The 25,327-nt window shown below is 44.7% G+C and overlaps 2 protein-coding genes and 1 long non-coding RNA gene across 5 annotated transcripts in view; 2 read left to right on the top strand and 1 right to left on the bottom strand.

Moving 5' to 3' along the window:
* DNMBP (dynamin binding protein) overlaps positions 1-7,830 on the top strand; it is a 117,910-nt gene extending 110,080 nt beyond the window's left edge. For both annotated transcript variants that reach the window (XM_070470014.1, XM_070470015.1), the window contains 2 exons: positions 718-1,259; positions 2,505-7,830. In XM_070470014.1, the coding sequence (XP_070326115.1) occupies positions 718-1,259; positions 2,505-2,690 (728 nt within the window). In that variant the 3' untranslated portion in view covers positions 2,691-7,830. The remainder of the gene's footprint in view (positions 1-717; positions 1,260-2,504) is intronic.
* A 2,252-nt stretch (positions 7,831-10,082) lies between these two features.
* ABCC2 (ATP binding cassette subfamily C member 2) overlaps positions 10,083-25,327 on the bottom strand; it is a 75,992-nt gene continuing 60,747 nt past the window's right edge. For both annotated transcript variants that reach the window (XM_070470017.1, XM_070470018.1), the window contains 7 exons: positions 24,060-24,186; positions 22,346-22,447; positions 21,674-21,817; positions 20,705-20,863; positions 19,390-19,556; positions 16,340-16,534; positions 10,083-14,700 (listed from right to left, as the gene is read on the bottom strand). In XM_070470017.1, coding sequence (XP_070326118.1) covers positions 14,571-14,700; positions 16,340-16,534; positions 19,390-19,556; positions 20,705-20,863; positions 21,674-21,817; positions 22,346-22,447; positions 24,060-24,186 — 1,024 coding nt within the window. In that variant the 3' untranslated portion in view covers positions 10,083-14,570. The remainder of the gene's footprint in view (positions 14,701-16,339; positions 16,535-19,389; positions 19,557-20,704; positions 20,864-21,673; positions 21,818-22,345; positions 22,448-24,059; positions 24,187-25,327) is intronic.
* Positions 14,636-19,908, top strand: LOC139035954 (uncharacterized). Its single transcript, XR_011488601.1, has 2 exons — positions 14,636-15,804; positions 19,255-19,908. It is a non-coding gene; the product is annotated as an uncharacterized lncRNA (long non-coding RNA).

Below are 25,327 nucleotides of genomic sequence, written 5' to 3'. Positions count from 1 at the left end.
GCCTTTTTTTAGGTCCAGGAAGCACACTGACGGTCAAGACAGGGATGACTCTTGCTTAAGTGGAGATTACATACTCCAGGTCCCTGCCTCACAGATAATTATTTCTTATTCAATATTATGACAGTTTTTTCTATGGGTTAGGGATCTCAGTTCCTAATTTGTGCTGAAGGTTTTAGCTGAGGGCCCTCTGTCCTCATCTTAGGTAATTTACTGACATGAACAAGTGTGTATTCTAACTAATATAAGCAGTTTCCTACTCTAGTAGTATTCCCACTGCATTCCTAAACCAGGGGTGGAGAGGGCAGGGAGGCATATGGGAGGGGCTCTGTCAGGCTAAGGATGGTTTTTAAATCCCTTTTAACCACACTCTTATAGACTTGCACACATCCTTACTGAAGTCTTCCCCTTAGCCTTTGCTCCCAGGGTTTGACGCTCTTGTTAAAATGTCTTCACCTGCTCATGCTCAGGCGTGTGGTCATTTTTGTTACTGTCTCTCAATTCTCAGCAAAGCCCCTTGTCACTCACTTGTTGGACGACAGCCACAGCGTCTCATCTCTGCCATCCGCCTTGCGCCCTGGGGTGGTGTCTGTTCTCTTTGTCTCCCGACATCTTATTCCCTCTCAGTATTGACCTTAAGCCACAGTTTCTCCTCTGTTGATTTCCTCCCGGCTCCTCCTCCCACGAAAAGCTCTTGGTGTTTGTTTTTCCTCCCTGCAGTCACCAAGGGCTTTGTGTACAGCTCCTTCCTGAAGCCCTACAACGCGCGCCGCAGCCACTCCGACGCCTCGGTGGGCAGCCAGTCCCCCTCCGAGTCCGAGCACGGCGGCTCCTCCCCCAGGTTCCCGCGGCGGCAGAACAGCAGCGGCACTTTGACCTTCAACCCCAGCAGCATGGCTGTGTCCTTTAGCTCAGGGCCTTGCCAGAAACAGCCTCCAGATGCATCTTCCCAGACAGAATTTGACCAAGGAACTCTCAGCGCATCCTTAAACTCAGAGGGCAGTCCTTCCAAATGCCCCTCGGACCCAGACTCCCCCTCCCGGCACAGGCCCTGGGACTCGGGCGATGCGGTCAAAGACCTTCACCAGCCTGCCCCTACCCTGAGGAACTCCCGAAGCCCCAGGCATCCAGAAATGGCTGGTTCCTCTGTGCCAGGGCGTAACGGGCAGGGTCGAGACCTTGTAAAAGCCGGTGCAAGAACAGCGCTGTCTCTGGACGACAGACAAGATCAGCCAGCGAGCAGCGAGGCGGAAGGCAACCAGGTGAGTGCGCCCAGTTTCCATGGTTACTGCGCTGCGTGTGGATGCAGGTGATGAGCTCTCAGGAGTGGGCGAGGCCTGCCCCGGCCTGGGGGTGACCCTGGAGATGGGCCCACAGATAAATCCTTAAAGGACTTGCAGAAGCTCACTGCTGTGAGAGTGGGCAGCTCCACTCTAATGGACCTTTGGTGGCTGACTTCACAGGCTGTAGTGTTGTGGAGCGTTTACCTGGTGTTACCATGAAGCTTTTCACACTCTTCCAATGCACTGATTCTTCCATTGGTATAAAGTCTGCTGTTTAACTCATCTATTTAGTTTCTCATTCAAGTAGCTATATTTCTAGAATTCAGGAATAGAATTCTGATTCTGTTTGTTTTTCCTGTTCTTTTTGTAATGGCCCCTTGTTTGTGTCATAAACATTTTAAACCTCCATGTTTTAAAGCCACTTTCACATCCACAACTGAGGAATCCCTGGCCACCTGCCTTTGCTCACTTGCAGCAGTGAGTCTCCAAGTGTGTCTTATTATCAGTGAGCTCTCTGTGGTTCTGTTACAAGCCCAGGACACACATCACAGCTCTGGACCCACCAGCGGGCTGGTGGAAATGGACCAGGAAATGGCCCTTTCTGAGATTGTGACTTTGTGCAAGGAGCTCAGTTCTAAGCTCACCAGCTCCAGTCCTTGAGCACCCTTGGGTGTGTGTTCATCTCTGTGCCCCTGCGGGCCTCATGATTCCTCCTCCTGATCATGGACCACCACCCTCGCTTTGCTTGCTAGCCCTGTTATGGGCATCTAGAGAACATCCTTTCTTACTTTGAGATTAGATGTGGGTTTTTTGTTGTTTTGTAAAGATTTTTAAATACAGAATTTCTGTGTTAGGAGTATGAAAGAGCATCCTCTTGTCTCATCCATCTTCCATACTGACTGAAGCTTTTTTCCCTTTTTAAGGCAACTCTGAAAGAGTAAAATAAGTGAATTTTGGTTTTCTTTAAAGCTGTCCTGTTCATTATGGTAGCCATCAGCCATATGTAGCTATTTAAATTTAAGTTAGGTAAAGTTAAACAAGAGGTAAAATTCAGTTCTTTCATCTCACTAGCTGTTATTTCAAGTGCTCAATGGCCGTGTGTCTAGGGGCTGCCGTAATGGATAGTCCAGATCAGATGGTACCCGTCACCGTGGGAAGTTCTGTTGGGTAACTTTGCTCTCACATGTTTCCCATTTCCTAACTCACTTTCTCTCCCTCTCACAGGTCTATTTTGCTGTTTATACCTTCAAGGCACGGAACCCAAATGAACTGAGTGTGTCAGCCAATCAGAGACTCAAGATCCTAGAGTTTAAAGATGTTACAGGAAATACAGAATGGTGGTTAGCTGAAGTCAATGGGAAAAAGGGTTACGTTCCATCCAATTATATCCGCAAAGCTGAGTACACCTGAGCCTGTTCTGCTTCCCATTCATCCTTGCTGCCTTCACTTCCTTCTGCTGAAGGGTTCTGGTATCCACCAAGAGGGCTCCTGCTCCTGAGACACTGGCCCTGCCACATTGCTTAACCATGGCACCAGTGGGGCCTAAGTCTTGTTCTCTTCGATTGGGTTGTCAGCCTTGATGCTCACTAGAATCTCTAGAATTCGAAATGGACCCTGGTGCTTACAAGTGATTCAGTGACCGTGAAAAGAGAAGCAAGTCCTGGGGTCAGCCTTTGGCAATGAGAGATTTCCAATCAGAAGACCAGTATCCAATATATGCTAGAAGCTGTGCTATAGCATTAGAAGAAGTTGATGTTGGTTGTGCCGTATTGAGTGGGGTGGCCCCATGCTCCATGATCAACTGACCAGAAACCGACTTGGATGAATTCTCTGGGAGCCCTTTCAGGCTGCACCTCTGCATATGCCAAGAAGTTTGTCAACATTGTACCAAATCTGGTGTTTTAAAACCTCAGTGTCTGGCACATATTTGCACACACGCCCCTTATTTCTAAACATCCCTAAAACACTGTCATCTGTCATCTTTTTCTTATTTATTTCACCACATTTCCAGATTGGGCAAAATTCAACTATTGAGTCAGCTAAAAACGTTCATTTGGGTTTTTCTGTAAGATCTTATGGAAAAACCCAGACGAACTTTCTGGCCAACCTAGTACTACTTTCTCCTTTTAAAAAATGTTTAGAATCTTCCTTTCCCCTGAACCTTCATAGGAAAGGTTCTCTTCACATTAGGTGCTATCCTCCACACCTTGCTGACACCATCTCTATATGGTCTGTGTACGATAATGTTTCCTGGCTTCTTTGCTGAAGCTCAATAGTTGATAGACTTTCTTGGGAGAGCGGAATCGGAGCTCCTACTGTTCCCTTCGGGGGATTCATTCTGCAGTGGGCTGAAGCCAGTCCAGCCCAGAGGGAGACTGGATGCCTCTCCCTTCCTCCAAGCACACTACTGTCCACAGATGAAGAGACGTAACGCACATTTATCTCATTTGAATTTGGATAAGCAGTCCCGAAGTAGCTTATCCTAGACTTGGAAATAAGCATTTTCTGTTTCATCAGCCCCCCTGCTTCAGAGACCATGGTCTAAGCCAAACAGAATCTAAAGTGCCTGATTGTACCTCCTCCACCTCAGGAAGATGTTTACTGATCCTAACACTAAGGTCCCCCCTGAAGTTTGTATGTGAGCAGGGCTCTTATTCTTAAGGTCTGCCCCAGATTGAAAGCTTGCCTTGGAACAGGAAATCATGAATTTTGTCTTGCAAGAAAGGGCATGAAGAATAGCGTACAGCCCTTGCTCCTCCAAATGCACCTTCACCTTAAAGTCTTGATCAGTCGGGAGACACCCGGGGGCTCCTTGGCAACCCCGGGGTCTGCTGGTCGATCAGAAGGCAGCAACACAAGTCTCTCGTGAATAGTGTTTATATCTAGAGATGTTTATATTTAAGTAGTTATTTTATAAATAAAAGCATTTTAAGGGCCATAAGTATGTTTTCTTGACTTTCTTCCCAGTTTAGCCTGAACTTCTCATGTTTCTGGGGGTAACTTCTTGATGATTCAGTGATGCTCAGGTTTCAAGAAGTGGGAGAGGCTAAGTGAAGAAACTCGGGTCAGGAATTCCTTTTTAGATATGATTTCAGCAGAAACACTCTATACTCAAAATAAGTCCATGTTGCATTTTAAGCCATTTCATTCAGTAAAATCCTAGCAAAACAGAAGAGCTGGGAATTCTAAGAGGTATTTGCCAGCCATTACAGATATGGAAACTGATGCACTAGTGCTGAATTAACAAGGTCACACAGGTTGGGTGTGGGAGCGGGGAGAAGTAGCAGGAGCACTGGCGGAGGTGGTGACAATGAAGCAGTTGCCCGAGACGGTTAAGGAATAGAGAACGTGGGTGAAAGGTAGACTGGAGAAAAACTTATATGCCAGCAAGGCTAACTTATTTTATGAAGAAGGAAGATGGGGTCCAGTGACATTGTGACCTGCCCAAGTCTTACATCAAGGGTTTGATGGAGCCTGAATCTAAAGTTGGGTCAGGCTGAGCCTTTCCACCTTGTTCTGGAGCCAGACTGACTTCAGACACTCAAGTGCATTGTGACCTTGGCAACTTACCCAACCTGGGCTTCAGCTTCCTTTTCTAACATAGAGATAATACTTGTTCTCTGCCTCATGGGGTTGTGGTAAGGGTGAGATGAGTTAGTACATGGAGAGTGCTAGGACATTGCCTGGCACATAGCAAGCAGACTAGAGAGCCCTGAGGTCCAGGTCAAGGAATTCAGATTTGACGAGAAACTTCTTGTTACCTAAGCTTCCTAAGCAGATTGCCTGTTTATAGGAAAGCTTAATGATAGCAGGATGATTTGAGGGGAGGACAGATCAAAGGTCAGAAAAATCTAATTTAAAAACTAACTGGCTTGGATTTCAGATTGCTTGTGAATGGAAAAAAGCAGCATCCTATAAAGATGAAATTAGAGAAATGGAATCCTTAACAAAGGGGAGATCATTGGGATGGGAGCAAGTTTATGAAAAGATAAGTATTATTTAAACATTAGCATGTCTGCTAGGTCTTACTTTTTCTTTACTTTTATTATTCTGTTGAAATGTAGTTGATGTACAATATTTCAGGTATACAGAAAAGTGATTCAGTTATATATGTTATCAGATTTTTTTTTTACTATAGGTTATTACAAGATGTTGACTTTAGTTCTCTGAGCTAATACAGTAGGTCCCTGTTGTTTATCTGTTTTATATATAGTGATGTGTATTTGTTAATTCCAAATTCCCAATTTATCTCTCCCCCTCTCCCCTTTGGTAGACCATAAGTTATTTTCTATGTCTGTGAGTCTATTTCTGTTTTGTAAATAAGTTCATTTTTATCATTATTTTAGTTTCCACATATAAGTGATACGGTATGATGTTCATCTTTTTCTGACTTAATATGATATTCTTTAGGTCCATCTGTGTTGCTGCAAATGGCTTTATTTCATTCTGTTTTTGTGGCTGAGTAGTATTCTGTTGTCTGTATGCCCCATATCTTTATCCACTCATCTGTTAATGGACACTTTGGTTATTACCATGTCTTGACTGTTTTGTACATAGTGCTGCTGTGAACATTGGGGTACATGTATCTTCTCAAATTAAGAATTTTTGTGTTTTCCAGATACACATGCCCAGAAATTGGATTGCTGGATCATATGATAGCCCAATTTTTAGGTTTTTTGTTTTTTATGTATCACTGTTTATTTTGAAGATGACAAATGGAAGTTCAAGGAAAATTAAGCAAGTAGCTCTAGACCACACAGCTAGCAAATGGCAGAGCAGGGCTGCAAGACCTGGGTTCTCCCACTTACTGCATGTACCGTAAGTAGGATGAGGTGCTGGCCAGGCTGCAAGCTGAGCCAGCTGTGCCTGGGTAGGGCAAACCAGACAAGGTAGATGTCCTTAGTGAGTTTTCAGTCCATGGCTGATGAAGATGCCAGGAAGTTCTCTGGTTCTGCTTGAAAGGGCAGCTGCATGTCTCTTCCCTATACTCAGCAGGCTCCTGTCCTTGCTGGCTCAGGCTGCCCCCCACCTTGCCAGGGCTCTCTGGTAGAGGTTGCACTCAGGGCGAGCTGCGGCTGCTGCTGCACTGGGAGAACAAGGGCTCCACCTACTGGAACTGTTCAGTTCAGTTGCTCAGTCATGTCCGACTCGGCGACCCCATGAATCCCAGCACACCAGGCCTCAAACCCATGTCCATCGAGTCAGTGATGCCATCCAGCCATCTCATCCTCTGTCATTCCTTTCTCTTCCTGCCCCCAATCCCTCCCAGCATCAGGGTCTTTTCCAATGAGTCAGCTCTTCGCATGAGGTGGCCAAACTACTGTACCAGGCTCCCTTATTGTCGTCTTCCTCCCCTGTGTCCATCGTCAGTGGGGCTTGGTCAGGCTGGGAGAGGCTACGGGATGCTCCTCCCAGAGCAGGCCGGGCTGTGTTCCCTTGCCAGCCTACTGTCCTGTGTGTCTATCCTGCACATTTCCTCCTATTTTTTAGTTTGTTTCAGGAATCTCCATACTGTTCTCCATAGTGGCTGCTAGGTCTTGCCTGTCTAAGTGTGGTCTTCAGCCCAGCAGCATCCCACCCATGTAACCTGGGAGCTCACTGGAAATGGAGGCCCCACCCTAAACTTTTCTGAGTCAAGGTTGCAGGTGATTTGTATGCACATTAAACTTGAGAAGCACCTGTGTAGGCTGTTTTTTTAAAAGAACTTTCTACTATTGGAAAGTCAGTCATGTCCAACTCTTTGCGACCCCATAGACAGTACAGTCCCTGGAATTCTCCAGGCCAGAATACTGGAGTGAGTAGCCTTTCCCTTCTCCAGGGGATCGTCCCAACCCAGTGATCAAACCCAGGTCTCCTGCATTGCAAGCGGATTCTTTACCAGCTGAGCCACAAGTGAAGGAAATTTCCATGGACAGAAGAACCTTGTAGGCGTACAGTCCATGGGGTCGCAGAGAGTCGGACATGACTGAGTGACTTCCCTTCACTTCACTATTGGAAAAGTGTGTATTAGTCGCCCAGTCATGGCTGACTTTGCAAGCCTATAGACTGTAGCACATCAGTCTGCTCTGTCCATGGAATTCTCCAGGCACGAATACAGGAGTGGGTTGCCATTCCCTTCTCCAGGGGATTTTCCTGACCCAGCGATCGAGCCCAGGTCTCCTGCATTGCAGGCAGGTTTTTAGCCATCTGAGCCACGAGGGAAGCCTACCGTTGGAAGAGTAGGAATTACCAAAAAAAAAAAATGGAAGGAAAGGGTGTCATATGTTTCTGACACAACAGAAATTTCCAAATCCAGTTTGCCTGCTTAATTCCTGTCACGAGTGTGCTCCCTTTTCTGCTTGGAGGCAGCTCTTCAGTGACGCTTTCTCCCAAGTGTCCTTGGAGAACAGGGAGTGGTGGTGGGAATCTCCTGTCATCTAAAGTGTGTAGATTACGGATCTCCCTCTCAAGATTGTTGTGAGAACAAATAAGATGATTCTGCAAATTTTTGTGAACTGTGAGCTCTAGAATTACATGGTTTTAATAAAGACTGAATTTTGTTTCACTCTAACTGTGAAGCTGGAACTCTGTGTCCGTTGTTTCAGGGTCAGGAGTGCAAACAGGCTCCAAAAGAACATAGGTGTGCTCTGACTTGTGTTTCACTTGCAGAACCTTAGCCCTAAGGACTGAGAAACCTTGAGTATCATATAACTTACTCCTAAATCATCTCTCTGGTCATTACAACTCACAGGATTTTTTTTTTTTTTTCAGTTATTTTTGGCTATGCTGGCTCCTTACTGCTGCTTGGGCTTTCTATAGTTGTGGCGAGTAGGGGCTACTCTCTAGTTGGGGTGTGTGGGCTTCTCATTGCAGTGGCTTCTCTTGTTATGGAGCACGGACTCTAGGACTTGTAGACTTCAGTAGTTGCAGCTTCCGGGCTCCAGAACACAGGTTCAATAGTTGTGGTGCATGGGCTTTGCTCCACGGCATGTGGGATCATCCTGGATCAGGGATTGAAGCCGTGTCTCCCACATTGGCAGGCGGATTCTTAACCACTGAACTGCCAGGGAAGCCCAACTCAGGATTTTAAACTCTCCCATCTATTAGTACATCGCACCGATGAAGCTCTCACATTTCACATGGGCTGGGTGAGGCAGACGGTTCAGTACCACAGAGCAGGGCTCTCCAATCTCTAGTTTGCGTTGTTTCCTTTCATGCAGCTCACTGTGGTTGTCAGGGGGAGATCCACAACAGTGTTTTGTGTGTATCAGTATGGGAGTCATCTACAACAGATTTGCCACCCTTGGAAGCTGCCTAGGAGTATCTTATTCCTTACCACCACTCACAGGTGACCTGAAGGAACAGACAGTGCTTTCCCAGAGGTAAGGTGTGTAGTGGCAGAAGCAAGCAGTGTCTCCACTCAGGAACATTTCTTGGGAGCAAGTGGACTTGTGGGGGTCTACAGAATCAGCAGGACCATGTCACCAGGGCTAGCCGCCTGTCTGGGTGTCCCCTGGGACTCCAAGAGGAGTCAAGCTCTAATCTTTTCCCGTGGCAGCCCTTCCCCGGGTTCAGGACCAGCGAAGCTGAAAGATACCTGATCTCTCATGGTCGCCTCCTGTCATCAGCATCACCGTGACTCTTGAAAAAAGGACCTTCCTGCAGCCTCTCAGGTGAGATCAAAATTTTACCTCCAAATAGGATTAAGCTGAATAAGATCTTTGCAATTTGATAGAAGGGGTGAGAGCCATGAGCATTGAATTCAATACTTCCAGCTGGACTTTAAAAGGTAGCTTTTATTTTTTAAATGTATATTTGCGCCGCCTCTCAGTTGCAGCAAGTGGGATCTTTGATCTTCTTTGTGACATGCGGGGTCTTTAGTTGCAGCATGCAAACTCTTAGTTGCAGTGTGTGGGGTTTAGCTCTCCGACCAGGAATCGAATCCAGGACCCCTATATTGGGAACATGGAGTCTTCACCAAGGGACCAGTTCCTTGGACCACCAGGGAAGTCCCTAGCTGGACTTTAAAGATGACATAATCCTCTACAAATTCACACTACAGTGGGATTCGGTGAAGGTCAATGAATTATTAAACTGACTTCAGTTAAAGGATATTAGCAATTTTATCAGAGCTACTTGGACTTATGATATTGTATTAGCTTCATATTGGTGCTTTAGCAAATTACCACTTCTTTAGTAGTGTAAAATAACAAATTTATTGTTGGTTCTGGAGGTCAGAAATTTGAAATCAGTTTCATTGGGCCAAAGTCAAGTTTGCTAGGGCTCATTATTTATGGAGACTTCAGAGGGAAATCTGTTTTCTTGCCTTTTTCCAACTTCTAGAAACTACCTATGTTTCTTGGCTTATGGTCTTTTTCTCCATCTTCAAAGCCAGTGGCACAGCATCTTCCATTGTCTCTGTTCCTGTCATCACATCATCTTCATCCTCTTACAAGGATCCTTGTAATAACACTGGGCTCACCTGGACAACCTGCATCTTGTTATCCTTAATCATATCTGCGGAGTCCCTTTAGTTGTGTAAGGTAAATCCTTAAGGTTTTGAAGATTCAGACATGGACGTCTTTGGGGACCATTATTCTATCTGCTGGAGGTATAGAGCCACATGACATTTTTGAGGCAAATTATCTGAGAATGGAAACATGATCCAGTCCAGACTACACTGTTGATTTTAGAGCAGGAATTTGCAAACCTTTTCCATAAAAGGCCAGATAGTAAGTACTTCAGGCTTTTTAGGCCAGAGTGTCTCACAACTTCATTGTAACACAAAGCAGGTATAGATAATACAGAAACAAGTAAGCATGGTTGTGTTTCAAAAACTTTATTTATAAAAATAGCAGGCCTAATTTGGCCCTTGTGCCATACCCCTAACTCTAGGTTCCAATAAAACAAAAGGATTCTGTTCAACCCATTAACACTAAAGCCAAGTATGCAGAAAACTTTAGACGTTTTAATGAAGGAAAATGAAAAGCTAGCCAAAGTGGAATTGTTTAGATTGGAACTAATAGATGCATCAGCCTAGCAGATGTTTATGGAACCAGGAGGCATCTTTATGATGCCAGAATGTAAACCCTGACAAACCAGATCGCAATGACCTGCTGCTGGGTGCCAGCTAACAAAGGAGCCAGCAGTCCAGGGCGTTTAGCACCAAGCACCGGGGGAGACAGCTGTGCTCAGACGTACAACCAGAAAATACCTTGACAGTCTTTATAGATGGATGCCAATAAGGTTGTTCCCCAAAGAGGAACAAGTGGCTGTGGGCTTGAGCAACAGATAAATGTTCCAAAGACTGCTGCTCCGGAGGAGCCCGACATCCACAGGACAAGTGGGTCTGAAATCAGCAGTCATCAGGCAGAATGGCCAGATGGCTGTCATGGCGAGGACCAAGGTGACTGTCCATTCAGGAGACTACCAAGGGCTTGTGTCAACCAAGGGCTTGACTGTTAAGAGTTGAAGAAAGGAAGACTATTTTTCATTCAGTGAGAACCAAAGCAGTCTTGAAAGAAATACTGCATACTCTTCCCCCCCCCCCCCCCCCGCTTTTTTCTACTACTTTCCTAAGCAGTTGCTTTTTATACTGAAACAGTTAAATTCTATAGCATAACAAATTACTTGCATACAAAGCAAAAAGAAATACTATGAAAATGGAGTGTTTTTACAACCCAATTATTTCCTGCATTTTTACAACTTTTGTCTAGTCTTCAAAGAATATGAAACCTTTCCAAAAGTCAATTTAGTATCTAGTCTATGTGGAAAACATAAATCCACATTGATAGAGATCATCAGTGTTTGTGTAATATCGTTTGCTAATTTTTAAAGTCACCAATGTGCATCAACCCTGTTGCTATATTTTTATAAAGATTATTTTGAAAATCTTTATAATTTTTTGATTTTCCAAAAAATAAAAAAGAGGACCTACTATATTCCAGCCACTGGAGATACAAAACAGTAAGAAATTGTTTGTTTTCAAGAGGCTCACAGCTTAGTAGAGAAATGCAAACAAAAAATTATCTAACAAAATAATAAGTTCAGTAAAAGCAAATTAAGTGTGCTGCTGGGGAGCATTATTTAGTTGTAAACAACAGCCCCCCAACTCATAAACTTAAGCAGAAAGGAAGTTTTCAAATGATAGTATGTGGCTCACTGACCCTCTGGGAGGGTAAGGAAGCCAACTTGAATCTTCGAAGCCAGGAACAGTGCTTGCTATCACACAGCGTCACTGCGCCCAGCTGTAGTCACCGCCACTGCTACCCCTGGATGATGACACTGACTGTTAAACTTTGGCCAGGACAGATTCCCCTGCGCTTGTGTCTCCAGCTCCTGAATCAACGTCTGGCACAGGTGTATCCGATTAATGGAACCTCGTCACAGGGCCGCACCCTGGTCTCCCACCCAGAATCTTAAGTTGGAAGAGTCCATGGAAAACTGCCTTACAGATGCAGAGCTGCCCCACAGCTAGCCTGGGGGTTGAGAGGAGAGGGGATCAGGGCAGGCTCTCAGAAGATGACTTCTTACTGAGTCTTAGTGAGTTAGAGGTAATCATGGGATTCCAAGCAGAGGGGATAGAAAAGGAAAGGCTAGAGTCAGACAGTAATTGTGTGCGTTTGGGGCGGGGGGGGGTTGTGGTGCAAGTGGATCCTAAAAGTGCTTTAATGTCACTAGAGCTTAACATGTGATTGGACTGGATGTTAGCTTTGTTATTCCATACTAAGGGATTTTAACTTTATTCTGGTTGCTATTGAATGAAGGGTTTAAGCAGAGGAGTAACATGGTCAGTTTTTCATAATAGATTGCTCTGGTAGCTGTGGGTGGGTGTATCTGAGGAAAACAGCCCTGGAGGCAAGGAGGCCTATGCCCTTAGCCCAGGATGGTAGTGAGGAGAATCTGAACTATGGCAAGAGCAACAGGGGTGCAACTGGAAGAGCTTGGTGGCTGATTGATCAGGAAAGAAAACCTGAGAGTGCTACACAGGTTTTCATTTTGTAGGACCGAGTGGACAATGATGTCACCACTGGAGTTAGAAAGTACAGAAGTAGAGGATCTGTCAGAGTAGCGAGTGTCAGATGCCTGAAGGATATCCAGGTGATAATGCCAGAGGCAGTGGAATATATGAATCTCAACACTAGAGGCTAGAAATGAGAATCATATGCATAGAAGTTCAAACCACTGAGTATATGAAATTAAGGAGAAAATAGAGGAACTGGGGGAGGCAGTTCAAGGACAAAAACGGGGACATCTTAATGCTTCAAGGACAAGCAAAAAAGAGGACTTCAGGAGGCAAGTAGGAAAGAGTGATCATGGTAAGTGGGTCCAGAGTGTGGACTGGATTACGGAGTCCTGGGCCAACAGAAGATTTGGAGGGGAGGAGTCGTCACCAAAGGTTTGGATCCAGGCTGCTCTAGTTCCCACCACCTTCACTGAGTCTTGAGTCAGCTTGACTGAGAAAAAAGACCACTTCCCCTCTGTTGTATCTGCATCTGCAGGAGAAGGTAGATGAAAAACCCTCTCCCATTATAGGAGAAAAAGGAATCATTAGATCAAATCAGGAATTTGGTTTCTGGTCCTGCCTCTGCAATAAACAAGTTTTGATCGTGGGTCTCATAAAACCACTCTCAGTCTGGTGCTTAGCTGAAGAATAAGAGACTGCATTATCTCCAAGGTTCTACCCATTTGGTTAGGCAAGAGACGGAAATCATAGGTTAACAGAACAACATAAAGAATCGTTAAATAGGCATTGGAGAAAGGGCCAAAGAAAAGCAAATACCAGAGAGCTAGCAAATGCAAAAGCAGACACGACCCATAGTACCGTGGGAACAAAAAGGCAGAGGTTGGAGGCACTAAAACTGAAATCCAGACTTCCCAGATGGGGCACTGCTCGGCGGGTGCTGTCATGACCTCCTGGTATTATGAGTATTAGAAAAACTGCCGCTGTGGGGAAACGAGCATTTCTAGAGTGATGCTGATGGGACCAGCAAACAGTAGTAAACAAGTCTCTTCTTAATCCTGCCTCACAGTTGTCCAGGCCCCTCATTTAGGAAGTGTCAGTCTCTGAGCATCTCAGTCAACAAATGACTACATTGATGAAAGAATAAAAATCTTCCAAAACTGCATCGCTGAAATGGAGGTAAAGAATGTGTTGAACCCAGAATAATGTGACACAAAAAAGCCTGGAAGGAGAAGAAGGTCATGTGTCAAGGCTCCCAGTGACTTCTGAAACCTGGACACCTCAACCGTTGTGCAAGCTGGCTCTCACACAGCATTGTGGTTTGAAGTCCCACCAACCATAATGTTTGGAACCTCTTGGTGGAGTATTTAACTCAAATTGCTTCTGGGTAGCGCCCCCAGGTGGCAGGCAGAAACGTTCACAGTTCCTCTTAAGAGAGCTCAGATTCAATTCAGGTCTCAAAGCATGTTCACGGGTAAAATGCTAACACAATATTGCAAATCAACTATACTTCAGTTTTTTAAAAAATGCTAGAAATTGATCAGTTTAAACATTCAGAAGGCATCCAAGAAGATAAAGCACTATGCACAAGAACCAGCAGACACCACATATGGAAACCTCAACAGTAACCTGGGAAATATACATTTAAAAACCTCAAGGAGACACCAATTCACACTCATCAGGTTGGGGAAAAAAAAAGTTTTAAATTGGCATTACCTACCATATGCATTTAAACCTATGCATACCTCCCATTGCTATACGTTATGCTTAACTCTTACACGTGTCTTAGGAGTTGTGTACCAGAATGCTCATAGCAGTACTGTTCATAACAGGAAAAACAGAACCTGGAGATCACCCCACTGCTGACCAACCTAAACTGGATAAACTGAGGCCTATTCACATGTTGCTGTGCTCCAATCCAGAACAGTGAGAATGAAGCAGCCTCACTACGTGCTTGGACATGGATGAATCTCAATATAATACTGAACAAAAGAAGCAAGAATACATGCAGTGTGAATCAGGCCATTCACATTAAGTTTTTTTTAAAAGATATATGTTTAAGGAAAATGGTAAGACCAAAATGAAAAGCAAAGGAATAATTATCACAAAATTCAGATGGTGGTTTCTCTGGAGAAGGGTGGGTGGGTAGCAAGCTGGAATGATCAAAGTGGAATCATCAGGGGGTTTCTGATGTTGCTGGTAATACTGATTTTTTTTTAAAATCTTAGGACATAGGTGCTCACTTACGATCCTTCTTTAAAGCAGACATTTTGCACACTTTTATATGTATGATATGCTTCACGAAAAATAAATGATCTAAATAGTCCTCTGACCCATAAGACTTGCCCTCAGAACGTTGTACTGTTCGTGTTTTCAATGCCAGCTTCTTGGGCCATAAAATAAAAGGGGCCAGGGTTTTTCAGCAGTTCTTCAGGACTGTCATACTCTATAATCTTCCCATTGTCTAGGACCATTACCCTGAAACAGAAAAGAAAGTCTTAGAAAGCAGTGTCTCAAACCTTGGCATTTTTAAGAATAACCAGGACTTATTAAAGTCATGGTATTATACCAAAGTGGTTGCCCCAGAATCATACCCCTGCCCCTCCCTCGAATGGAAACCAATTGCTCTTATCTAAGTTTCAGGAGGACACTGCAAAGAGAAAAACAAGAACTGGTTACAACCAACTAGACCTAAGGTGGTGAAAGATTTGATTTCCAGTAGACCTTGGGTCTCACTATGTGCTCACTGTAATGTATTATTGCTTTTGCTCAGTTGCTAAGTCATGTCCAACTCTTTGCAACCCAATGGACTGACTGCAGCATGCCAGGCTTCCTTCCTCTTCACTGTCCCCTGGAGTTTGCTCAGATTCATGCCCATTGAGCTGGTAATGCTATCTAACCATCTCCTCCTCTGCTGCCCACTTCTTTTGCCTTCAGTCTTTCCCAGCAAGTTGGCTCTTTGCATCAGGTGGCCAAAGTATTGGAGCTTCAGCATCAGTCCTTCCAATGAATGTTCAGGGTTGATTTCCTTTACAGTTGACTGGTTTGAATTAGCATATGCTAAATGATATACCTACAAGCACCTGAGAAGAACAGTTGCTATGTCAACAACCAGAAAAGCCCAAAAAGGACTGAAAAGGCGGGTTGCATTAGTTTGGCTCCAAATCACAACCTTGGTCTCAGATAAGTCATGAATATTCCTCCCACTCTTTCCAATTCTTTCCCTTTCTACCTCAACTATCCTATATAATTGGTGTCTTTTTTGGGGTTGAGAAAGTTGACTTGCCAACTAATCTCCACTTCTCCATTCTTTGGCCATCGAATAAAGCTTATGCTGTTTCAGCCTTAGCATCACTTTTGTTATTGCCTGGGAATCTGAGCAGAGAAAGAACCTCCTTGGCCAAGACGAGGAGTCTGTGGACTAGGACACTGCAGCAAGTTAAGGTAACCAGTCTGGTAACAGTATGTTTATTCAACAGGCTACAAAGGAGCGAGGGTGAACCACAGCCATCTGCATCGACACAGATGGATTCTATGTGAAATACTGAACAAAATAGGAATATATGCAGTATGTCTATTCACGTAAGCTTTTTTCTTTTTTTTAAGGATACACATTGTTTAAGGATCAGTTCAGTTCAGTAGTTCAGTTGTGTCCGACTCTTTGCAACCCCATGGACTGCAGCATGCCAGGCCTCCTGTCCATCACCAACACATTGATTTTAAAAGGGAGTCTATTCTAATTTCAAGATTACTGACATTATCCCCATTTTCAATTGTCAGAGATAGAAAGAACAGAAAGATTCTGTTTACTGGGGAGCAGCTGAGACCCTATATAGTCTAAAAGGTCTCTGGATCAACATCTGCCACTCCTGGCTTGGGCCTCCACCGCCCATACTTGGCTAATAGTTACACACAGTTTCCCATTTTACCTTCAAGACAGTTCCCTTAACCCTTTTGGCCTGATGTATAATTTTGGGCAAATTACTTGAAATCTCTCAGCCTTTATTTCTTCACAGTAAAATGCTGGTGGTTAAGTCTTCTGTAAAGATATCTCACAACTGATGCTATCACTGTTGACCAAGGGTTAAGCCAGCTATGAGGCTGTCTCCTTACTCACTTGTCACTGTCCATGATGGTGTGCAGCCGGTGGGCAATGGTGATGGTTGTGCAGTGGGAGAACTCAGTTTGGATGGTCATCTGGATGAGCTGATCTGTCTCTAAATCCACCGCAGCAGTGGCCTCGTCCATGATCAAAATCTTGGATTTCCGAAGCAGAGCCCTGGCCAGGCACAGTAGCTGCCTTTGCCCTATGCTGCAGCAATGGAAGAAACCAAGCATTAGCCCCTAAGGACCAGGGAGTTGAGGGTCTGAGAGGGTACATTTCACGTCCCAGATCAGACTTTCAAAACCCACACACCTCTATTCCGTTAGAATGCCTTACCCTCTTCCACTAGCTCTTCATTGTTGCCAAGGGCAGTGTTTTCCAAACCTTTAGTTAATTAGAAGACTCACCACAGGTACTTAATTAAAAAATTCATACTTCTGGTCTCCATTCTCAGAAGGGGAGGAGCCTAGGGATATGTATTTTTTAAATTAATTTTTGTTGGAGTATAGTTGCTCACAAAGTTGTATTCGTTTCTGCTATATAACATCGTGAATCAGCTAGACATATACATATATCCCCTCTTCCTTGGATTTCCTTCCCATTTAGGTCCTCACAAACCTGTGAGGATGGTACAGTTCCCTGTGCAGTACAGTAGGTTCTCATTAGCTATTTTATACATAGTAGTATATATATATGTCAATCCTAGTCTCCAAATTTATGCCACCTCCTCTTCTCCCCCTATATCCATACGTCCATCCTCTACATCTGTCTCTACTTCTGCTTTGCAAGTAAGTTCACCTGTCTTATTTTTCTAGCTTCCACATATAAGTGTTAGGTTTCGTACTGACTTCATTCGGGATGACAGCCTCTGGGTCCATCCACATCTTTGCAAATTGCACAATTTTGAGGAATATGTATTTTGAATACACCCCAGGAGACTTTCATGTTTAACAAGTTTGGAAAACACTAGCCCAGGGCTAGTACCTTGCATTTACCTACAGTGATATCTCAGTACACCAGCAACAATTTCAAAATAAGACGGCTGCCACCAAGCTTGCTTCAGCAGTGTTTGACCTGACATCATTACTATAGGATGACACCACACAAGAATGCCCCAGTGGCATTTCTTAGTGCTCTTAGTAAATCCATTCCTTATTTTAATGTGTAATTCTAGCCTCAAGTCTAATTATTTGTTTGGGGCCTTCTGCCTTGATTGGAGACCATTGCTAATGAACATCTAATGAACATGATGATGTCTTGGTGTGAGATGCAGTGTATGTGGAATTCAAATATGCCTGTAAGATGCAAATAGCTTTAATTTGCTAAAAGCCAGTAATGAAGGCTGGACCTCTTACTTACATTAAGAAGCTTTGGGAAATGATGTGGAGGAAATATTCGGGAATTTGCTAATTGTTCTTTCCTGCCGTGGCCATTAGGGAACATATTAAACAGGGGGTGGCTAGATTAAAGTTCTGTAATTCCCTGCAAGAAAATTTCTGCAGGAGATGAGAAGTCACCCAAGATGAACTTCCAGTTTTTCCCTGTAATGTAAGAACACAGATACTGCGAAACTGTTTAACTTCCCCAAATTCTGCCTGGTTCATATGGACTTCATAGTAACAGGCTGCTGCTGAGGCATCAGTTTGGCTTTTAGCTGTGGAGGGCTTGATCTCCAAGCTGATTGATCTCTAGTCTCTGATCAAAGAGTTTAAGTTTCAACATCTACCACCCCAGATCTGAAATTAAGGCACTGGTAATGCCATGTGTCTCAGCATGGTCCAAGAAGGGTGGTGTGATTCTGTCCTTGGGCCCTATCAGAGCCTGCCAGATCGGCCCGCATGGCCCTGCACACCTCAGGCATTTACTGTGCAGAATTTACTTGTCCAATGTCTGTCTTCTCCATCGCACGTAAGTTCTAGGAGCGCATGGGTGTGTCCATGGCATTTTCCTCTGTCTTTTCAGTAGGTGCTCAATATATATTTGTTGACTGAATGTTTGAACAGCATTTTTAATAGGCCTGAAGACCTACCTCAGTTCTGCTAGTTCCCGGATCTGTGGCTGAGGGAGAACAAACATAGGGTGTTCTCTACCAGGGCTCATAGGCGTTCCCTGGGGCTGCACGCTGGAATCACCAGGGGCCCTGGTTCCACTGGTCTGGGGTACAGCCTGGGCACGGGACTTTGCCTAGTGATGCTAGCGTGCTGCCTACTAAGAACTCAACCTGCTCGTCATTGCTTCCCCTGCTCTAGTGTGCACACAAATCACCCAGGACTCTTGCTACAGGGGAGATTCCAGATAGTAGGTCCAGAGTCTGAAATTCTGTATTTACAGCAAGCTCCCAAGTGAGGCCAGAGTGGCAGGTCCTTTAACTGAGCTTCTGAGCCTTCCCTTTTTTGAGCTTCAGCTGCTAATGGTCTAAGCCCTGCTCACCATGCAGGGACTGCAGGAAGACCCACTCTTGAGCTGTTGGCTCTGGCTAAGAACTGACCACCAGTTTGTAGAGGGGAAAAACAGGTTGTCATAGGGGAAATGCCAGGTCAGCTTGTTAGCCAACAGGAACTGTGAAGTGTCAACATGTGTAGAAATGCTTTGAAACAGTAAAAAGAATTGTGAAGCCAAAAGAATCTTGGTGTTAGGTTATGGTGTTACAAGGACCCTGCGGACTGCACGTCTCCATCATCCAGGTGCCCCTTAGATCAGGGCCTCTGGGCATCCTTTAGAACTCACACCTCCAGCAGTGCCTCACACCGCTTATATCAGTCTCTCTGGGGCTGGATCAGGCATTGGGGATTGTTTTTGGCCTGAGTGCACCTCAGAACCCGCACAAGGGTGGGATCTGCAAACTCACATTTGTAATGTCTCATGAGGGTTTGTTTATTAACAAAGGTTTTCAAGCACATTCACTTCTGTCTTAATCTTCACAACAGGTTCCTTTTATGCACTAGGAATTAGACCTGGAGAGTGAAAATTCTTTGCCAGCTGCCACCAAGCATGAGCAACAAAAGGAGTGGTCCCCTTGCCGCATCCACAGCCTGTGGGAGCAGTGGGGTACGAAACCCTACCTCAGGTTGTCACCACCCTCTGTCACTTCGTAGGACAACCCAGCTTGCAGGCCAGCCACAAAAGATTTGAGGTGAGAGAGCTCCAAGGCCTTCCAAATCTCCTCATCTGAGTAGTTGTTGAAGGGGTCCAGATTCATCCTCAGGCTCCCAGAGAACAGGATGGGGTCCTGCAAGTCAAGGGACCAGGTAGTTATTGGGGCAAGTGTCAGAAAAAGAACCAGGTCTTTGTGGCCAAGAAGGCAGTCAGGTCTGAGATGGAAAGCTGGTTAGTTAGTGGTCAAGGTTCTGCACGATTTCCCTGATGACAGCTTTGAGCTAAACACAGCATTAAGGGGAGTCCTTGGGGGATGTCCCTGGTGGCCCACTGGCTAAGACTCTGCGATCCCAATGCAGGGCGGCCTGGGTTTGATCCCTGGTCAGGGAACTAGATCCCCCACGCTGCAACAAAGATCAAAGATTCTGAGTACTGTAGCTAAGACCTGGTACAGCCAAATAAATAAAACATTTATTTGAAAAGAAGTGGAGTCCTTGGTTTTGTTTTCATTCTGAAATTCATCTACAGATCTCCAAGTTTGCCTCAGCATCTCTTAAAAAGATGAGAGGAATATCCCACCTCCTCCACACACAGACTGAAAACTCATGGTGTAAATGAAGGTGGAGGGAATAAGGGCATGCACAGGAAAGGGTAGTGCAGTCACAAGAGAATTTCTTATGCTCTTGAAGAGGCTACAGAAAAGTAACTAAGGCAGCAAACACCAGACTAGCCAAAGCCACCCCCAGACTTGGCTGCAGCAAGCAGAGGCAGACAGGTTCCGATCAGGACCACACACCCAGAGCCTCCAGGGCATTCTTGTTTGGAAGGGTCCGGAGAGCAAGGCTTCTGGGAAGACTTTCTTGCTGATACACTAACTGTTCCACTTACTGGCAAAAAAATTGCTGCAGATTCCCTCCCCTCTCTTGTAACCACATCAGATGCAGAGAATAAAGCTTAATGGTTTCAAGCTTCAGTGGCAAAACTGCTAATGCTGATTGCAAAGGTCCTGCGAACCATGATGGGCTACAGATAATCATCTGCTCCACTTGACTTCTGTTGTGATGCTGCCACCTACTGTTTAGATACTGACTCACACAAGCATATTACCTCCAAAATGCAAAAACTACTTTTTGTTAAGTTCTGGAAGTGGTGTATTTTAGGGAACTAGCTTAGGTATCCCAGGTAGACGACAGAAATGACACTGCTAAATGAACATACATCAAGAAGATGATGCATGTTTCCTCTGGAACCAGCTGCGTGTGAGTACATCCTAGAGGTTACCTGGGGGATGATGGTCAGTTTCTCTCGGAGGTCGTGGAGCCCAATGGAAGCAATGTCTACCCCATCAATGGTGATCTGGCCTCCTGCAGCCTCTAGGATTCTGAAGAGGCAGTTTGTCAGGGACGATTTCCCAGCTCCTGTCCGGCCCACCACACCAATCTGTAAATACAGGTTTTTGCATGTTAGTTCATCGTGTAATTCTTCGGGACAACAATTTAGCCTGGGGCATTCATACTTAAAGCGGAGAAGACAGTGATTAGCTACTGCATCTCTTAAGATGTTAGACTGTGGTTTTGGTGTGGGGAGTGGGGGCGGGGGAAGTGCCTAGATGTCAGAAAAGGATGGCCTTCCCATCCTACCCCCTGACTTGTAGCTGGCTGACAACTACATTGACTACTGGAAATGTACACATCTGTTATAATTATTCCTGGAAATTAATATATTTTTAAGAATCTTGTTTAGACGTGAGGAGAAGGGAAGAACTGGGCCTGCCATCAGGTCTGAGAAAGTGGACCTAAGCACTGTTGCCCAGACAATTTTTTGGCCCTGTATCAGACCTCAAGTCCTCAGAGAACAAGAACTCCATACTAGGACTTTGCACACCAGAAGGAGAACCAGCCCATTCTCTCTGCAGGGACAACCTCCACACAGGCGTTCCACCAGTTCCTTCCCCAGGTAGCTGCTTCCTGACTTCCCCTCTGTAAGCCTTGAGGCTTATAGGAAATGAGCCCATCTGCCACAGGAGAAGAGGATGCCGGCTGGGAGGCAGGGGAGGGCTGAGCAAGAAAGCCCTTAAGAGCTTAGTAAGACTGTTTGATCCTCTGTGGATATCCTGCCCTCTAGTGGTGGCACTGTGTCCCTACACCTCAGGGCATCAGAAGTGTTCCTACCTTTTCACTTCAATTGAATGAAGAAATGGTTTTCTATGTCCACAGGCACTCACCCAGGCCTTTCTTCAGCTTCACCTACCTTCTCCGTGCTCTTAATGTCACAGGTGATCCCTCTCAGTACCAGATCCAGCTCAGGTCGATACCGTACTTGGTAATTGCTAAACTGGATCTCCCCTTTGCTGGGCCAACCTTCTGGAGGCCTCTTATCAGTCACCCATGGTGCCTGGCCAGGAGACAGGAGGAAAAGTGCTTTACGTGGTGACGACTCATTCAACAATCCCCCCTAGGATTCATGTCACAGAACAGAGTAGCAGTGTCCCAGCCACTTATGAGCATTTGCTTTGAACAGACTGAACTAGACTGGTTCTTCCAGCCATTTCCTTCTTCAGGGGATCTTCCTGACCCATGGATCTAACCCAGGTCTCCCACATTGCAGGCAGATTCTTTACCATCTGAGCCACCAGGATGGCTGAGAAGATTTCTACCTTATTCAGTTAAAGAAACCCTATGCTACGAGGTTGCTCTGAGAATGCAGCCACCATTTAACTTGATGCAATCCCAAGATCTGACTTCTCCCAAACCATTACCTATTCTAGGTTTCAAAAAACTAGGTCCTTTCTGTCAGAGCAAGGGAAACTCACAGAGAAGCTTTATGACCCTGTGTGAAATCTTTAGATAAAGTGAAGACGCATTCTCAAAGCATCAGCATTTTTTTTTAGCCTTGTCCCTGGTTCCTCTGATTCCTCCTTACCTCGTTTTCCACGTTTATGTATTCAGTTATTCGCTCAACAGCCACAATGTTGGTCTCTATTTCTGACGTCATCCTCACTAGCCAGTTCAGGGTTTGCGTGATCTACAAAGAGACCAGAAGACGATCATCTGAGGCTCAAAGCAACTCAACCAGTCAAACCACAAGGTCAGTCTAGTGCCTCCTCAGTACCTAGCACTAAGTTGGGCTCTACAAGACAGCGAGGAGGAGGATAAGAGACAATTCACACCTCCTTGGGGGAGGAAATGAGGCCAGAGCATTGAATAGTGGGAGGACAATTGAGTGCTCAACTCTGTGGTGCTCACAGGAAAGACACCAGGGGCTTGGAGTGGCCTGGCGCCAAAACTGAGGCTAGACAGACTGGCTGTTAGTGTTTCGGGACTTGAACTTGGCTCTCCCACCTATAAGTCATTAGGGTTTAGAGGTAGCATTCCAATGGGGAAAGCATAAGGAAAGACTGGAGTAGGAACAGGCCTTCTAAAAACCTGCTGCCTTTCTCTGCTCTCAATTAACAACAGCTCGATTGAGAAGCCAGCCTTCAAGGTGGGACATCCACGAGGACCCCTGTCCTCTGTTACCCCGGTAAACTCAAGTGCCTTCCTGCCATTACAGAGATAAATCTAACCAACAGGAAGATGGCTGTCATGACTCTGGGCCAGAGTCCAGGGCATCTGTGGGTCACTCAGAAGCAAGCTTCTCAGATGCAGTCTTCTTATAGGCAAAAACACAGGCCTGGCACACACTCTCAGGAATCTTTGTTGAGCAAATGGTAGTTGAGAGACAGGGAAATCTCAGACCACTTGATGTCAGCTGGACCATATAAATTGTTGATATCTGAATGATGTTCTTTTGGTTCAGTCTAATAGTTCTCCAACTCTTTGCCCTGTCTGTTCTAGGTTAATAAGCCTAGAATTGAGGGGATGAAAGGGCAGTGGCACAAGGAACCCAGTGATTCTGGTGAATGACAGAGTCCTTTTCCACCATGATCACCTTTGGGTCTTATGGACTCCAACTGAAAACAGTACTATGTAGAGCCTTCTGGTAGCTATGCAGACCCCCAAAATATTAGTTCAGAAAGTTTCCATAAAAGATGGCCAAATGACTCATTAAATGAGTATTGTTTATTAAAATTTTACTGTGGTACCAGTCTCTTGTCTTAGGCAGTAAGAAATAATGTCTGATATTTATGCCTTAGTCGAGTGGGGGATGCATTATATAGTTTTATTAGACTCTATATTCTTCATTAAAGTGAACTCCAATTATTCTGTGATTTAACAAAATAAATGTAGAAGTTATTTGTTCAAAAGACTTTCTGGTTACTGCTATATTATAAAAGAAATACTTATTTTTTCTTTTGACTATAATCAAGTAAAGAGGCAAAGAGATGGGAAACTATTAGATTGAATCACATGAGATTGCTTTCTTAACTCCCCAGGGAAACAAAATATATATCCAGTTTCCCAGATGACACTGGCACCTACTTTGACAGGTTAAGGAGCATGTACATGGGTTACACAATTAGTAAGAGATGGAGACAGGGTTTGAACCACAGTCTCTCCTGGTCTATCTGGATCTAAAAAGGAATCCAGAGCATGGACTCCATGGTATACCCTAGACTAATCCTTAAATTAGTCTAGGATATACCATGCATTTAAGAATAATGCATTAATTCAGCCAAACTCCCAACCAGACTCACATTAAGTGCATTGGACAGAACAAAGCCCACAGTGTCCCCAGTTAGGTTCTTTCTATAAATAACCATCATCAAGGATGCAAGGACAACAATCAGGTTCCCAATCAGCTCCAGACGAACTGCAAGCCACCTGGAGGGCAACAGAACCAGAGGAAGAGGTGTCACTGAGAGGTGTCACCTTCCTTACCTTACCCAGCAAGCGTGGGGCTCCCAGGACCTTCCGAGAGGGCTTGAGTTGGTAGGACTGCCTTCTTAGGAGGTGCCTCAGTTTAACTATGCCATGTTTTCCTAAAGTCTTTTTAATTTTGGATTTTGGAAAATAAATTGCATTTTTAAAGATACTGGAAGAGTTTGCTAAACTAAGGGAATCCTATAGTTCAGTGCCTCCCAAACTTGCCAAATCATAAGAATCATCTGGTGGATATTGTTAAAAATATACAAATTTGTGCCAAAAATTTGTGGACTCTTACCCAGGAGATTCAGGGAATGACTTTTAGGAATCTGCGTTTTAACAAATGTTCCAAATGGGTTCTTTTGATTAGGCATGGTAAACAATGGCATCAAGAATTCATATGTAAGGTTAGAAAGAAGTCGCCACAGGAAGGTTCAGTGTACCCTGTCTGATTCCATGATTTTAAGAAGATGGAGAAAAAGTAGGAGGTGGAGAGAAGTTAGGTATGAGCTGATAATAGGGAGATATGTTGGGCTTTGTAGAGAACAGAATAGTATATCGATCGATGTAATTTATAAAAACTGACTCTCACAGTAAAATGTGCTTACCTAAATTTGTACAAATAATTCTAGCACATCTACAAATAAATATGATACATATTTTACAAGGGGCATCCAACAGAAAAATGACTCACTCCTTCTTGGAAAGTATCTAAGATATAAAATATCTTTACAATCAAATTTCTGACCTCTTCATGTTCCAAATAATACTAAGCATCATTAGCCTGCCCTTCACACTGCAAGACAGTGTAGAAACCACTCAAGAGCTCTCATTTCCTGAAAAAGATCTTCCTCCTCCAAGGACATGCCAAGGTCTAATGAAGCTGGAGGAACCAAGACTGCTCAGCCTTTTTGGATTCACCTCACAGGATTTGAGCTTTTCATTTCTGTCATTACTGATTTTTACCTAAAATTTTCCAGCTCTCCTCCCTCCAACTTCTGCTTCTTTCCCACCTACAAAAACTGTCCTGCCTGTGGACAACCTCACATCCACTCTCAGGGAGGCAAACAGAATGTCTGGTTCACCCAGCACCTGGACA

Source organism: Odocoileus virginianus, chromosome 7 (genome assembly GCF_023699985.2).
Source record: "Odocoileus virginianus isolate 20LAN1187 ecotype Illinois chromosome 7, Ovbor_1.2, whole genome shotgun sequence".
NCBI classification, from domain to species: Eukaryota; Metazoa; Chordata; class Mammalia; order Artiodactyla; family Cervidae; genus Odocoileus; species Odocoileus virginianus.
Note: the sequence above shows the minus strand (reverse complement) of the source record. Positions and strands in the feature narration are given on the sequence as shown.